Raw genomic sequence first — 16,460 nt, forward strand, 5'->3', positions numbered from 1 at the left:
TCTCTGTGTGTCCATGTCAGAGCCTCTGGTCAGTCTGTGAGGCCAGTTAGCTGATGTGTTGGATGTAAATATGTTTCCTCCAGGACGGCCAGATTCTGGGTTCCATTCCCTGTCCTCCCATCAGAGGTTCATTCTCATGTTCTGTGTTCCACTGCTGGGTTCCTCCCAATGTTCTCCAATGTTTCTGCAACGGCCACCGCACTCCCAGGCTCTGAGAAGCTCTCTCCGTTATTTCTTGGAGGATTGTAAATTATTTAATCGTTGATCTTGAATGTCCCAGAAAGCCCAGGAAGCAATGAGATTAATGATGTATTGTCGTTGTTGTTGCATGTTTCTCATCGTGTTTCTGTAAAAGAGAGGTTTTCCTGGCCAGGTCTAGCTCTATGCATCTCAATCTGAAAGTGATGCCTATTTGGCTGCTACAATACTTTGTTGCTATGTTGATGCTGTCTAGTGTCTCTTTGGTTCTTCTCCCAATCTCAGGAGGTTAGAAAGTACATGTTGTCGCATCACAGAGGGATAGCAGTGTAGAAAAGCAAACTACAAGGCCTACGACTCTGCAGCGCCTCAACCAGCCATTCTTTCTCTAATTGGCCAATAAGGGTGCTCAGGCGGTTTGACTGCATGGACCCTAGAAGAAGAAGCTGCTCCTGAGCTGGGAGGACATGTGAAGCTGGGGAGCAGAGAACAGGATCTGTTGCCTCTGCCTCCCAACATTGGATATGTTCAGTGATTTAAAATTGAAACCTTCACCATGTCAACAAGTGAACTTTTATTTGTAACTTTGAAAATTTAAGTAAAGTGGCACTTTGGGTGTCTTTTGAACCTTCCAAGCCTGTGTCCATGCGTCTGTTGTTCTCCTATCCTTCCACAACTAGAGTCACATCCATTTCTTCACAGAAAAAAAAATATATATATGATGAGATAAAGACACATCTCTTTCCTCAATGTGAAAGTGTACATATATTTATCTTTCTCATATTTCCCTTTTGTTTTTGTTTTTCTGAGGCTGAGATTTCTTTGCAGTAGCACAATGAAAGCCCTCCATCAATTCTGACCTTTTCCAAACCTTGACAGTGCAGCCTCCCCTGCTAGAGAGAGACAAGGGAACAGCAGAAAATACTCTTATCTCTTGGCTTTGAAAAAGAAGAAGCATAAAGGCAGCAGTGCCCAGCTGTTAGAAAAGAACATAAAAGCTTAATGAGTGTTTTTGTAATATCATTGGCTAATGGGACAGCTGACCCCGCTGGCTTGAAACAGCCCGCTCAGCAGTTTGAAAACGCATTGTACCAACAATCAGAGGAGGACAGCTGAAACGGCTTGAAACGGCCCATTCAGCAGTTCAGAAACCACAACCACTACCACTATCAGCTACTATAGACAATAGATTTAACTATGCAAAGCAAATTACACCAGGAGCTGTGGATGGTGTATAATCACCCAATTCTGTGACCATAACTAGTGTAGCATTGTGTGCCACTCTGGAGTTTTACTATCCCATAGGCTGCAGGACAAAAGCAGATTATTCTTCCCTCTATTTTATTACATTGTTTATGCTGCATCATACTTGTTTTTTTTTTTTTTTTTTCATTGTCTTTTAAATTTACATCTCAGTCAAGCATCTCAAGCAGTCAAGCATTTCCTCCTGATTTAAGCCAACACAAGACACATCTATTGCACTCCACTGCTCACTTTCAAGCCTCTCCGTCTCCGCACAGTCAAAGCCACTTTATCATTCTTATTTTCCTTCCTCTCTCCCCCTCACTCTCTCCTGGAGTGAGCTCCATCTTCATTTCAGCACGGGGAGATGCGTCATTGAGTTTTATCCTCAGGGCACTCCTTTCCTCCATTTCATTTCTCTAATTTCGGTTTTTATTATCCGCAGATGGCTTTCCTGTCAGGCAGGGCCTCCCCTCAGCCCGGGGTCTCCATGGAGACCAGTGATTGGTCAAGAGTGGGGAGCTGTGTGTAATTCGTGGCCATTTGGAGACTAAAGGGAACGGCCTGAACTAGTGTGTTATTGAACATGAGATATGGTGTTGTTCTGTGTTGGTTATTAGTGTTGGTTATTGCCTTACAGTCTGCTTTCACTAGCCTATTCTTAGATACGCAGGTTATTGTGAATATTTTGTCTTAATCCTGACCATCACTGAACTATTGAATCCTTAAATAACCATTCAAACCATCTCTGATAACGTAAAGCCTTAACTTGCATTGCGTCTCTTTTCCCAATGATTCGACACAGTGATCACTGTGAGGGAGACATTTGTTTAGACTATTCAGTTAAAAGGAAAAGGCTGCAAATTGGAGTCAGCTAATAGCCTAATTTTGCCAACCTACCCTATTAGTGGGCTGTACTGGGCCATATGCCAAGTAAGGTTGTCATCTAAATGGATGTAAGGTCTAAATCAGTGGTCCTCAAATCCGGTCCTGGGGGTCTAGAGTGCTGCTGGTTTTCTGTTCAGCCAGGTAGTTTTCATTCTAGCTGTCTAATCAGGGTCTGATTTAGACCTCGGACGACAGGGGAGCGCAATTAACTACCTGGCAGAATAGAAAACCAGCAGCGCTCTGGACCCTGAGGACCAGATTTGAGGACCACTGCTCTAAAGCCTGCCTATGTAATTGGCACAGACGTTGTAATAAGTAGGGATCATCTCTCCCTAATCTGTCACAGCCCACCTCTTCCACTCACACTCTCTTTCATGCTTGGCTGCTGCTGCACCAGGCAGCTTGTGGATAGTCCGAACGTATCAGAGCCCCCCTGCTCCCCCCCTCCCCCCTGCTCTCCTACCCCAGGCAAGAGGGGTCTTCATCCAAAAACGCCCCATGTCATGTGTGGAGGCAGTGTGGGAGATGCTGGAGGAGATTTCTCAGACCGTTCCCTTCACTGTGATGACAAAACAAAATGATTCCGAAGTTGCAAATTTAGAAAGAGATCATGCCGAACACTTTGCTGGTAAGACGAAGGCATGCCTGTGATCACACTTAATTACCGGGAGTAGTCCTGTTCTAAATAAATTAAGCAGGAAACAACTCATAAACGGTTCCAGTGGCTTCACTGCTGGCAGCCAGTGATAAATTTAATTGGAACTTTTAGGTGTGCAGTCAGGTGAGACCAAACCATATTAAAAGGGGTTTCACATTACCTTCACACCAATAAATCTATTTACCTATTAAGGTTTTCCGAATTCATTTTTTTCCTTATCTGAATGTTGCCGAGCCAACTCCAGCTTGTCCATCATGCTCTCCGCTACTGTATTTATTCCTGAAACAAATCCATTATTTTTCATGCAATAAGAATGTGACTTGAATGTCTAAACACAGTGTGTGACACCACTGCCCTCTGGTGGTGGGTGGAGCAGTCGGAGCAGAGGCTAGTTTACATCTTTACATGGGTGGGTATGAATGAAAAATTGACTCTCAGCGTTACTGGAAACGGTTTATTTATCATCGCTATCATAATACAATTTCATTTTCTCTTGTAAATCTCTATTTACAGTGCATATATGTAGTGGTTAACAGTATCATCAACACATATGGTCAAAGCGATGGTTTGCATAAGAAAGGCACTTTCTCAGGATAAAAGATGCCAAAAAGGAGAACTGTGAACACATTCTCCCAGTGTGTGTTTCACATTGTGTGTTTCTGGTAGAATCAGACGTCTCGAAGGGAAGACCTCCTTGTCTTGAGCTTGTATCAAAAGCTTTGGGTTATGGCTGTAGACGGAAGGAATTGGATAAAAATGTCTACATATTGTCTACTGCTCTCAGGGCAATTTCATACTTGTTCAGTTATGGCTAGGAACAGACTGATCCAAGACTTCTGCAGTGGCAACAGTGTCCCGGTATTTGTTTTAAAAGTTTTGTAACTCCACCTGGGTCAGATAAAGCGCAGAGCTGATTGGCGCCTGCTCTCACCAGCGGTTACTCTGAGCGGCAACTTCTACATCCATGATTCGTGGAAGTCGGCCGCTAGCTCCGCCTTCCAGGTAGCCTGGCTTCACAGCGGGCGTATCTGAGAGCCTCCTCTTGCTCTTGGTCAGGTCTGGACAGAAAGATAAAGGGATAGACTGAAGTAAAATCTACAGCAACGGGCCTTCAACAATAAAAGCACAGCCAATGCAGAAAGATTCACACTCATCCGACAGCCACCTACCACCCTGACAGATGGAAAAGCTGACCTGAATTCAACCTAAGACATCAGATTCTCACCTGAGATTGCCAATAACATCTTGCGTCTGGCTCCGAAGGTGGAGACGCCCACTTCCTTCAGATCCTCATCAGACAGAGTGAGGAATGTCTGGTAGTCAATCTGGACGAACAGAGCACAGATAGCAGTTGCATCGCGATGCTCATTCATAATGCAGAACACGCTTGGCTGGGGAACAAGAGTGTGTGTGCGTGTTTGTTTGTGTGTATGTGTGTGTGTTTGTGTGTACACCAGACTAGATTCAAACTCTGCAGCCAGTTCTCCCCACGCAGCCAACCAAATCAAAACCCAGCGTGTTGCATGTATAAGTGATAGTGAAAAATTATTCGACACACTGGCAACTGTCTTTCAAAAGTCTGAAGTCTCTGATTCCTCCCAACTCTCCATGTGTGTTTACCTCTTGTTGTTCGAACACATCAATGTATTTCCCCAAGCCCAGCTGGCTGAGCAGCTCAGGCAGGTCGTCTGTGATTTGGGGGGAGGGGCTCCGCTGGCTGCAGGTCGACGCCCTCCTGGATGAGGAAACGCCCTCAAAGTAGCTACCACCGCTCAGGAAGATCTCCGCTAGGCATCAGAGGGCAGAGTTCAGAGGAGAAGGTCAGAGGTCAAAGACAAAGAACGTGACAATATCACTATCTTGTTAATCCCATTGGACCCTTAATTGGAGGACACTCACAGGGTTTGTCATTTCTGCCTCTGCTCATTGAGGATGCAAACGCGGGGAAGGAGGAGGCGGAAGAAGAGAAGGAGGAGGAGAAGTTGGAGGGGGGTGAGGAAGGGGAGGAGGAGGAAGAGGAGGAGGAGACGGGCGAGGAAGAAGATGCGGAGCCGCGTCTGTCCCTCCAGTTCTCCGAGTCGCTCCCGTTACACGCTCGGTCCTTCGCGGCCTGAGCAGCCCACAACTGGAGCAAGGGAGAGAGAGAGATGGTGATGGAGTTCAAATTCAACCAGTGTGTTGCTTTCATCTGTGTACATTTCAGACCTCTGTTCTCTCTATATTTGTCCTAAGGCTGAGTGGATGAGAGAAAATGGTTATCAGTGATCACAATTCATTCATTTACTCTCATATTCAGCCCTCAAATCTTATTTTTCTTAAACCAAGATATATCTGCTAATGTGGTAAGATGACTCCAATGCAGTGTCACTTGTTTCAGTTTTCTAGAAATGAGTGTCAATATCTTGAAACAAGTCAGAATAAGGCAGATCACTGCATTACGATCAATAAAATGACACTTGATTCTACAAATTCTTGAAACAAGTTAATTTGCAGTGGAAAAAGGTGAAATTATCTAATCCCACTGGAAGATTTTTTCACTTATTTTAAGAAAATTACGATTTTACGACTCAATAATAGACTAGACTTGTTAAGATGGAGATTTTTTTTGCAGTGTACTGAATTCAGTGGACAGAATATGCATTGATCTAAAACTATGAGAGGAAAAGCAAATATGTATCTAAACAAGCTTCTTTGCGGCTGTTGCCTGACCTGTGATAGAAGCAAATCGCTCACTAAAAATAATCAACGCCTTGGGCAAAACGGGTGCTTTCTCCTTGCTTCCCTCAGTCTCAGAGGAAAACCGGAGGACGAATTCCTCTTGCGCCTATTAACCTTTTAGTGCGTCTGCCTCTCAGTCACTGACTACTGAGCATGCAGAGGGCGGCTGATCAGAAAGCGTCTAAAGTGCCGGGGCGATGAGCTGAAACAGCCCAGGTAAACAGGCTGCTGAAGAGGGGCTGTTTGTTGACCGGAGCGATGGTATCAGGCCCCAGGTAATTGAGCGTGCAAATTGGCAGTGCTTACCCCACAGAGAGATAAATGCCTGAAACTGTTAGAGGGCAATATAAATAAATGAGACCGTGTCAGTTGGGCGCAATGGGGATGCTAATTTCATTGCACTGCTATTAAAAGAAAAACTCATCTTCGGTTCAAATGAATTCAACAAGTACAGAAAAAGTGTAAACTCCACCCATCTGGCACGAACTAAAGAGAAAACACTCAAATCATTCGAGGCCCTGAGATAGCTCATACCATGATAAGTAGGAGTAGATAGGAAAGCTATTTAACTTCAGTCTCACTACAGAGGTTAAAGCAATATTCCACTTAGTTTTATAACATGGGGGTTATTCGGCCATGAAAACCATAATATGAACTACTCACCAAGATCAGATGCAGCTGGATGAGTTTGTAGCGTTCTGATTTTTACTGCCCATTCATTTGAATGAGGCCACAAAAATAGCCTGAAAGCTGACATTTAACACGTTCATGAACAGATTCAACAACAGAATGCAATATGAGGATGGACCCAGGACTGCTTTACTGTCTTAAAAGCGGGATCTGTTGTTGTTGAATATGTTCACAAACATGTTAAATGTAAGTTTTCTGGTTATTTTCATGGCCTCATTCAAACACTACAAACACTACAAACTCGTCCCAGCTGCATCCGGTCTTGGTGAGTAGTTTATATTCTGGTTGTCATGGCGCTCAAGTGCCAAACAACCCCCATGTTAACACCAAGTGGAATATTGCTTTGAGGCAGCATCGGCTCATTTGTACCTGCTGCTGGCTGGTGCCGTTGCTCAGGTAGGGTTTGTAGCTGCGTCGGCTGATGTTGCGGAGCTCTTTCACAGCCTCGGCAGGCATGGACTTGGAGAAGCCGAGGCCGCTCCACGTGTCCGTGGGCGTCCGGACCTCTGTCACCACGGGCTTCCTCTGCATGGCTGAGAACACGCACACATACACAGAGAGGGATAACACACATTCGATAAGTAAAAATATACAGAAGAGCTGTGCAGCTATGCAGAAATATGTGTACCCAGTACAAAAATATTCAAATTCATATTGATGTGCTCTTTTTTTCATGTTTATACACACACATAGCCACAGTCTCTCCATCACTAAAATGCAAGTTGAAGTTTTCCATCTACTCCTCTGAGAGTCTGAATTGGATAAATTTGGTTTCAGGTGTGAAATAATGAAGACCGAATTATAGATAGTATTAAGAATTGCTACTATGTGGCATACTTACAATAATAAAGCACAGACTGCAGATACCGAGACAGATACAGACACTCAAGAGACAAATGACCCTGGGACTCTTCTGGCACCGGAATAGGATCCATGTGTGAATGTGTGATAAAAACTGTAATAGCACTCGAGAAAGAGTGCGATACCAACAGGATTGTAACTGGTGGGTTATCATTTGTGTGTGTAAATGTCCCATTCATATACTGGCATATGGGTGTCTTAATGACTGTGAGGCAGATGGCCCATTCAAACTGCTAATTCATAATCCCATAAAGAAACACTGAGGGAATTGAGCACCATTTGGCTGCAGAGCTCCCCAGTATCTCTCATTCTGGATGATAGATGAGGTTGTGTTGTTTTTGTGTGTGTGTGTGTGTGTGTGTATGTGCGTGCGTGCGTGCGTGTGTGCGTGCATGCGTGTGTGTGCATGTGTGTGCATGTGAGTACTTATGTGTGCACAGACGCAGTAAGTGTGTGTGCACGTGTGTGTTGCCTGTATTGTGTATCTGCATAAACTGTGTGAATTAAGTGGGAGTGCCAATGTTACTCTATTATATCTTTGGCACGGTGCAGCCCACAAACAGGTCCCCTTCATCAGTTGTCTTGGCAGTGTGCAGCGCCGAAATGGGTCCCCTCTATCAAATTCCTGGCTCTGCTCAGCATATTAATGTGTTCATCACTGATTTGAATAAACTAAAAAAGGCTGCAACAATGAAAGTGGCCTATCCAATCATATGACATGAAAACACATTATTGCCAGAACATGGCCAAACCTTGATGCACTGTGCTGTCTATCTGTGAGGAGCTGAGGTGAATTGCGTTTCCACTCTTACGCTAATCCTCTTCAGCTCCAAAAACAACAGCTTGGTTGTCTGGGTGGATGTTTGACAAGCAAAACAACAATATAACTATTCTGTGCCAAACCTCACCCTGTAAACTGTGTTTTAATATATCTGTCTCCAGTATACAGCGGCCATAGATCAATGAAAAACGCTTGCATAGCACTGCCCTAATTGTTGGTACAGAAGTCTGTGCAGAGCTCTTGAGGCCACAGTGAGACAGGAAGAAATATTAAACATTTAGGAGCACTAACCTCGGGTTGCCAGCAGTTTCTTCTTCTCATAGTCATAACCCTGCACAACACAAACAGGAAATAGAGAAGGTAAATAATGCATGAAATTGAATTATTTTTTCTCTGGCTACTGAGGACAGGAGGGGGGGAACCTAATTTACGGCGGGAACAAACACCCACGCGCTGCAACGCTTCCTGCTGTTATGGTGGTAAACTTGTTAATCCTCCGCACGGTAACTTTGAGAGCGAGAGATGACAAATAAGGCGGGAAGCAAACAAACAGAAAAATCAATTCTCAAAACGGAGTCTGGCAGGGGTCAGGGAGGTGAGAAATCAATTGGTTCCACAACACCACAAATAAAATGCTGCTGCTGCGTTCAATCTATCTTGTCATCTAAACTTGGCATAGGATAAACAAAGGTTTATTAAATCTTGTCTTTTTTCTCTTTCTCATGCTCCCCTATGCTCTAGACAAGGATTCATTCTAAAGCACTAGCAAACCTCTCCTTATTTAAGTCAGGTATAGAGACTCAAACATCTGATCACTGAGAATCTGTTGTAACTATATTAGATTCTTCACAACCTCGGCTGTAATGTATCAGCTGGGGAGGAAAGAGAGAAAGAGAGAGATCTCCACTTCTTGTTTCTCCTCACCTCATCTGTGAGAGCATCGTGAGCCAGCGTCACCTCTCTCCTCAGGCTGTTCCTCCTGTCGCTCCTCCCTCCCTCAATCTCTCCATTCAGGAATCTGCCTCATACAGGGGATGCACACACACACACACACACACACACACACACACACACACACACACACACAAAGGAAATGTCTGTAAAACTTGAGAGCTTAACAACTCTTACTCCTTATCCCAGGGTAGCAGTAATGCTGAGACTTAATAGGAGGATTTCAAAGGCAGTGTCATGATGCTATATCATTATGAGCTGCATTAGGGCAGAGCTGCTCCAGTAAAAATGCACAGCGCTGCAAAGTTTCTCTGTTATCTGGAGTGCCACGAGAGTACAGAATGAGATTCAGCAAAAAGCTAAATATAGATGAGGTCAAGATAGAAACAACAAGCATTGCTTTCTCTAACTTGGTTTTCTTAGTTTGCAACTTTAGGCCGGATTCCAGACAGATCTGGCACATGCAGGTGTGTGTGTGTGTGTGCATGTGTGTGTGTGTTCACCTGTGTGTCAGGGCCTGACCCGTAGAGTGTCGTCTGCCCATCTGGCTGAAAACCCTGCTGAGCTCGGGACCCTGGAGGCTCCCCCTCCGACCCATCAGTCCCATCCTGCTGCTGCTGCCGCTGCACACCGCCTCACACACCTCTGATGATGTCATCACCATGGGCCCGAAGCTCTCATCCTCTGATTGGCCGGATTGGTCCTCATTCTCTGGGATCTGAAGAAGAAAGAGAGAAAATCTGGTTGGTTTTGGTGTCATTGGGCTTTACTGAGAGCGTTTTCAATAATCAAACACATAGAAACCTTCTCCAGTGGCCGGCTGTCGGTCCCCTTCAGTCCTGCCCTCCCTTCCTCAATGGGAGGGGCCAAGCCTGGCGGAGGCAAGGGGCGGGGCTTAGTCTGACTGTGACATCCAATCATCACCTCAGGAGTGGGAGCAGACACAGGGCCTGACCAGCGAGGGAGGCACAAAAGATAGTGAGTAGAAGATCACAGTAAGTTCATATCTAAAATATAGACAAGGACACAGAGAGGCTCACCCTGCTCAGACAAGCGGAGCTGCTGCAGCAACATGTTGAGCCAGTAGTTGGTCAGCCCGCTGCCGGTCAGCGGGGGGTCAGGGGTCATCTTGGTTACCGTGGCAGTCTCACAGGAATCCAGCCCCAGGAGCAGATGACGGGCCTCATACAGACTGGAGATGTTCCTCTCCAGACCTTTCACCACCACTGACTATACACCAATACAGAGACTTAGATCAGCATGCAACACCGCAGCTCATCAAGTGAGACGACAAGTGAGAATACAGTCAAGCAAGAGTGGTTTAACACAGAAATCAGAAATATTTCAATAGGAATGATTCAGTGGGTCTGAAAGTCCCAGATTGACTGTTTCGACATAATAAAATGAATTAAATAACGGGACTGGTGGCCAATGGGAACAACAAAATAACCTCTGCTTTATGGATGGAGGTGATATGTGACAGGGTGAAAGTAGTGAGGCTGCATGAATAAAGCCGTACCTTGCTGGTCTGTTTGACTTTAGGCTTGACGCTGATGAACACTCCCAGGTTTTGCATCATCTCAGCCAGCTTACGAGGATCTGCCTCCCCATCCTCACGCATGTCAAACATCAGACACACAGGCAGGCAGTCCTGGATGTGCACACGCATACACCACACAAAATGAGAGAGAAAAGAAAAGAAGGGGAGAGAGGGGAAGGAAGAAAATACAAAATAAGATGAGATTGGATGACACTTAAATGATTCCTGTGGGGAAATCGGGTCACTGCAGCAGCAAACAAGCTGATTTAGAGCAGAATGTAGCGAATAGTAACAGAACACAAGCATGGAAAATGAGTTTTGACATATGCAAGTGCTCCAATTTCTCAAAGAATAAGAAACTGCTTGCTCTCGGGATTGTTCTTTAACATAATCCTACCTAAACAACCGAAACAAGCCTAATCCAGCGCTCCCATTCCCCCAAGCCCCTTCCTACCATGAGCTGCTGCCTGGCCAGACACACTCCGTCAGCGCTGCCCTGGATGAGCAGCGAGGGCGGGTTCTGCGGAGCGCTGAGGTCCGGCAGGATGATCTGGGTCTGGGTCTGGTGCATGACGCCCAGGAAGTGGGCTCCGTTCTGCCCCAACAGGAAGAGGTGCTGCTGGGAGGTGACGTCCAGCTGGCTGCTCACCATGACCCCCGCTGCCTGACCCCCGACCTCTGACCCCAGCAGCAGCTCCATCAGGATGCACACCGCCTTCTGCAGGAGAGAGATTGAATGAGATGATACGGTGTTGTGGAGAAACACAAATGGATGAGACATTGTGTGTGTGTGTGTGTGTGTGTGTGTGTGTGTGTGTGTGTGTGTGTGTGTGTGTTTGTTATATCTATCTATCTGTGTGTCAGTAGGTTTCTTGTCAGGTTTGTTTGGGTTTTTCCGCAAATCTACCAAGTTGCATGCATATCTACTCTCTACACACACTGGTGTGTACATACATACATGCCTGCACACAACGCATACACATAATATATTAATAGCAGCAGCAGTAGCACTAGTGGGCAAATACACATGTATGTGCTCATGACTGATTACTGACAGTTTAGGAAAGTATGAACCAACTTTCTTGGTTCATATCAACCAAACTTCTGTACTTGTATGTGTTTACAAACTCATTTCTATAAGCTAGTATTTGATTTCTTTCCCTAGCACTTCACTTTTACATGATCGCTCTATGGTCACAGCAACATTGTCAGGGCACCATGACCTTTGCGCCCTTTCACTCCTTACTATTGGCTGCTTGTAATAAGAATTTGAGCTTATTCTACTGCTGTATTCATTGTAAACTGGATAAAAGCACTCCCTAAGTTGTAAATGTTACAATGTAAATGTTTACTAACCTTGACAGCGGCGGCGTTGCCCTGCAGACCGCGGACGGTGCAGCAGCTGCCATAGAAGGGGGGCTGGGCCTGAGGCTGGGGCGGCAGGGTCCTGAAGCTCACACTGATCCCCAACGCCTGCACTACCTGCTGGATGAGCGGGGAGCCTGCATCCGGCAGGGCCTGGGGCACCAGGCTGACCGGGAGGTCAAAGGTCAAGGCCAGCGGCTGCAGGTCCTGGGATGGGTAAGGAGATGAGATGGAGAGAGAAAGAGAGAATGGGATGGAGAGGAGAGGAAGAAAAGAGGCAGAGAGAGATGGGCCCAGAGACAGGGGATATAATGTTGGGCTTTTTGCCAAATACACTTATCTTCTTTTTGTCTGTTATGGGGACAGTCTATTAATCATTCTCTATCGATCTCTATGTCATGACAGGAGTGAAGACATTGTGCTTCCAGACAAATAAAAATCAATCCTCTGGCTTTCCCTCCCTGTTGACCACTCACTCTTATCCTCCTCCTGGCTGACTCCACTCCTTCAATTGGCCCAGCAATGGAGACCTGCACAGATGAGCCAAAACAAGTGAGAAAAGTTGGCACAAAACTGAATTGAAAGTAAGTCATTGAATGTGTAATTTTTCAGATCCTTGTCAAAGTGACAGTTACTGTTCTTGCTGCATGTTGAGTGGCTGTTGCCCGTTTCCTCGGGGTTCAGAGAGAGTTACCTGGTTGCTTTTCTCCCCTGTAGCGTTGTGGCGGTTGGAGTCAGGGAAGTGGATGTGGCAGGATGTGACCTCCATCACCTTTTTGATGTTCCCACCGCCTTTCCCGATCACATGGGAGTGTTCTGTGTAGGCCACATCCATCTTTAGAGTCACCTTGTTCACCTGCATGTTATATTTCAATACTTAGTTGATTTCAGAGGTTCATGGGTGCAGATGCAACAAGAAAAAGAAATGCATAAGCCAATACAGTGTATATTTTATGCACATACAGCATTAGACATTGTAGAAGTCCTCCCATCCTGCAACTCTTTTGTTAGTACAACAGGATTTTACAAATACCTTCTATTGAGGGTGGAGCAGTAGTACTGTAGCAGTGTAGCAAGCATGTAAAAGTATAACGACATCTGTTGCCATAATTATTCATGCAGACTGTGTACATCGGGCCTCAGCCCACTCACCTTGGTTTCTAGCACTTCTAGTATCTTCTTTTTGGCTTCCAACACATTGGCTCTCTTCCCTTCCACCTTCACATGCGGGTCTAGATGGAAACGAGAGCTCTGTTTCACAGGGAAGTCCCAAAAGTGTCGTACAAATTTAACGCCATGTGTTTGAGCGTGTTAAGCGGGCGATGGTGAATATATTTATGGGGAAGGGTGAGAGAAAAACACACTGGGGGGGGGGGGCAGAGACAGGAGGCTTTGATGTTGTTGCATCTGAAATATAAAGAGTTTGTCACCTTTCTTTGACTTGGCTCCAATCTTCAGCTTGGAGGGCCATTTCACCTGAGTGTCAGTTTCTCTCATTACCTGTGGAAGCGTAAACAATAGAGGAGAGCAAGAAACAAAGACAGTTGCTGGGAGGGGGAATGCATTTAACTGTGGGAGCGACGCCTGTTATCGCATTCCAACAAGGCTCACACACAGAGACCAACACACACACACACACACAAAATCACAACACACACAATCAGAACACACGCATAAACACATACAGACACGAAACAGATTTCCTCAGCCCGTGAATACAAAGGTTGATTTGCATTTCAAAGACTGTAATTATCACCTCTATAAAAGCAATAATCACTGGGTGCAGAGCATAGAGCAAATGTTAGAGTGCCGGCAGCAGGCTCTCACTGATCTGCATGCTGCATTTAAACAGGGACCTAATGCATGATGATGCTTTGAGAGAGCAGCTGGATTTTCTTTTGTTTCATCTCCTGGCTTTGTTAGGCTTGTGAATAAAACACCTTTCCTGTGTGAAACATGACTTACTCTCTCAAAAAACTCCTCGCCTGTCACGCCGTCTTCACGCTTTGGAGCTGAAAGACAGATAGGAAGTTTACAATGTCTGCATTTATGGACCATACAAAAAAAGTGTTTTGTAAAATGTATTTAACAAATAGATAAAGATAAGCAACAGTTTGTTTTTTTTTACTTTTTTCACTGGTATTATTTGTCGTATTGCTGTATTGCTGTTCAGACAGCTGTGCAGGGTCAACATTTGTATGTTGACCAGGCTGAAATTTGCAGAGCGAGTGGAACAAGAGGCAGCCGGGAACATAAACATTTTTTTTTAAAAGGCCGTCGCTCCTCGGTGACATTTACAGGGTACAAGGGGGGGAGCCCCGGGAACGCCCCCGCCCCTCCTCATCGCTAGGGGTTACGCTGGCCAAAGCCGAGGAATGGGAAGAGAACAGTAAGGGGTGGAGAGAGAAGGTTGGGAGGGTGGGGGGGGGGGGGCACAAATTAGCCTAGAAACAGCTAATCACATCAATGGCATTCAGTGACGCAAAGACCTCCTACTCCACCAAAAAAAAAAATCTAATAACAACTGCAAAAAACACCAAGGAATGTGTAAAAAAAAAAAAAAACACCTTCTTCCTCAAACCCTCATCTTCACACTGTTCGCCTAAGTCTCAAGTGCAGTCTGGCAGAGTTTTCCGACGTGCGAAGCAGCACCGAACGGAAAGAGATACATGGTATATACTCTCTGACTCAGGCTGCTCAAATAGTCACAAAAGCACAGCCACACACGCATTAAAACAACCAGCAGTTATCAGAGATGAATTCGCTCGTCGCATCAAGGGCGAGGACAAAATAGACAAATACCACCCACTCTCCCCGGCAGTAGCGCGCTGTCAGAAAGAGCTTCCCCAGTTAACGCAGGGGAGGCATTTGTCATAAAGCTGCCAAGCAGTGATAACTAACAGAGGCAGTTACCTCTGCTCCCCAGACAGGGATGATAATAGCGAAAAGAGTTCTGAATGCATAAGCCATTGCGGGTCATAAATCACGGTGATACAGCTACAGGAGTCGGCCGGATGGCAGTTATATTGATGGTGACAACAAGAGCACAGCCACCTGGAAGCCCTGACAAGACACACGGGGTCAGGGAGATAACAAGAGCGGTGTGTACGGGCCCCACTGGGAGGCCATGATAGGCATCGTCGACAGAATAACTTTCAGAGGCGGGAGCTTCACCCGGTGCCGCGTGTGGAGTGGACTCTAATGGTGTCAGGGGGGAATCCACAGGAGTGCAGGTGCATGTTCTTTAACTTTACTGGGTCTCCATGAGAAACCATGTAATGTTGGAGAATGGTGAACATCCCACTCCTTAAAACTTACTTCTATGTCAAGGCATTTTCTTACTGTGGCTTCTCTTTTATGACTTTCTATCATGATTTTATAATTTTATTTTCTCTTTTATCCTTGTTTTCTTCTCTTACTTTATATTTCTTTTTACTTCCTTTCAGTCCTACTTTTACTCTTATGTTTTATGACAATTTTTGAACTTTGTAACCTTGTTTTGAAAAATGCTATATAAATAAAGTTTATTATTATCATTATTATTATTATCATAATCCCAGCCCACTCACCGTACAGCATGCTCTCCAGCTTCTTCCTGTCGATCCGGAACCTCTCCTCCACCCACTCCGGGTCCGAACTCTGCCCTCCTGCCCTCTCCTCTCGTCCCGCTCCAGAGCTTCCTCCCCCTTCCTCCTCTTCCTCATCCTCCTCTTCCTCTCGGTCGTGCCGGGACGCCGCCTGGGCCTCGCTGCGGGGCTCGGGTTTTGGTGCTGAGCTGGGTTCTACGCTAGGTTCAAAGTCAGGCTGCTGTGGTGCTGTGCTGGCCGGGACCGGGGAGCTCTCCTCGGCGGCGGTGGCCATAGCAGGACTGAGCCCTCGTCAGGGTGTGTGTGTGTGTGTGTATGTGTGTGTGTGTGTGCATGTGTGTGACCAAGGAGACCGGGAGAGAGAGAAAAGAAGGGGAGAGAGGGGAAAGAAACACCCCCTCTGCCCCTTCTTTATATCCCCCGCCCCCCTCACTTAATTTAGTGCACAAATCTAGCTTTCGGTCTCTCTGCCTCTCTCTCTCTCTCTCTCTCTCTCTCACAGTCTAGGATGTATGGGGAAAGTCACTTCCTTACAGCACCTCAGGCCATGTCTTCTCTATCCAAGGTGGCTCCAGACAGACAAAATCTACAACTACTACTGAGACTCGCTCTTCTCCCAGCAAATCCTCAGTAATCCTCCGTTCAACGTCCCCAGATTATGTGGATAGACAAGGCCTATGTGAAAAGACAAACCACACCATCACACCACACCTGGGCACACACATACACACACACATACACACACACACACACACACACACACACAAAAAAAAACATACTCAAACCAACAAAAAACGGGTGATCCAGTTGGGTTCCACTGCACATTTTCTCTTTGCCTTCCCTGAATGAGATGTAAGAGGGCTTGAGATTCCAGAGGTAGGGGTGGAGGGGGGTGTATAGGGGCAGTGAGTGTGTGTGTGTGGGGGGGGGGGGGGGGGGTGAGCTTGCAACAATGCTTGGCATAAAAAACCCTTCCAATAA

The 16,460-nt window shown here is 45.9% G+C and overlaps 1 protein-coding gene across 1 annotated transcript; it reads right to left on the reverse strand.

Moving 5' to 3' along the window:
- Nucleotides 1-3,913: 3,913 nt before the first annotated feature.
- Nucleotides 3,914-15,753, reverse strand: LOC139656074 (protein bicaudal C homolog 1-A-like). The gene is made up of 19 exons (XM_071533560.1): nucleotides 15,462-15,753; nucleotides 13,858-13,904; nucleotides 13,323-13,392; nucleotides 13,045-13,124; nucleotides 12,587-12,748; nucleotides 12,369-12,422; nucleotides 11,884-12,099; nucleotides 10,982-11,245; nucleotides 10,507-10,638; nucleotides 10,028-10,217; nucleotides 9,792-9,937; nucleotides 9,491-9,705; nucleotides 8,961-9,054; nucleotides 8,328-8,367; nucleotides 6,764-6,927; nucleotides 4,886-5,111; nucleotides 4,607-4,773; nucleotides 4,212-4,311; nucleotides 3,914-4,044 (listed from the first exon to the last, which is right to left on the reverse strand). Exons 1-19 carry the CDS (start codon nucleotides 15,751-15,753, stop codon nucleotides 3,914-3,916), a joined length of 2,790 nt encoding a protein of 929 aa, XP_071389661.1.
- Between the last annotated feature and the right edge of the window lie 707 nt (nucleotides 15,754-16,460).

Source organism: Centroberyx affinis, unplaced genomic scaffold, assembly GCF_046629955.1.
Source record: "Centroberyx affinis isolate AG114_WGS23_722 - 3 ecotype Tasmania unplaced genomic scaffold, CSIRO-AGI_Caff_v1 ptg002380l_1, whole genome shotgun sequence".
In the NCBI taxonomy this organism is placed as follows: Eukaryota; Metazoa; Chordata; class Actinopteri; order Beryciformes; family Berycidae; genus Centroberyx; species Centroberyx affinis.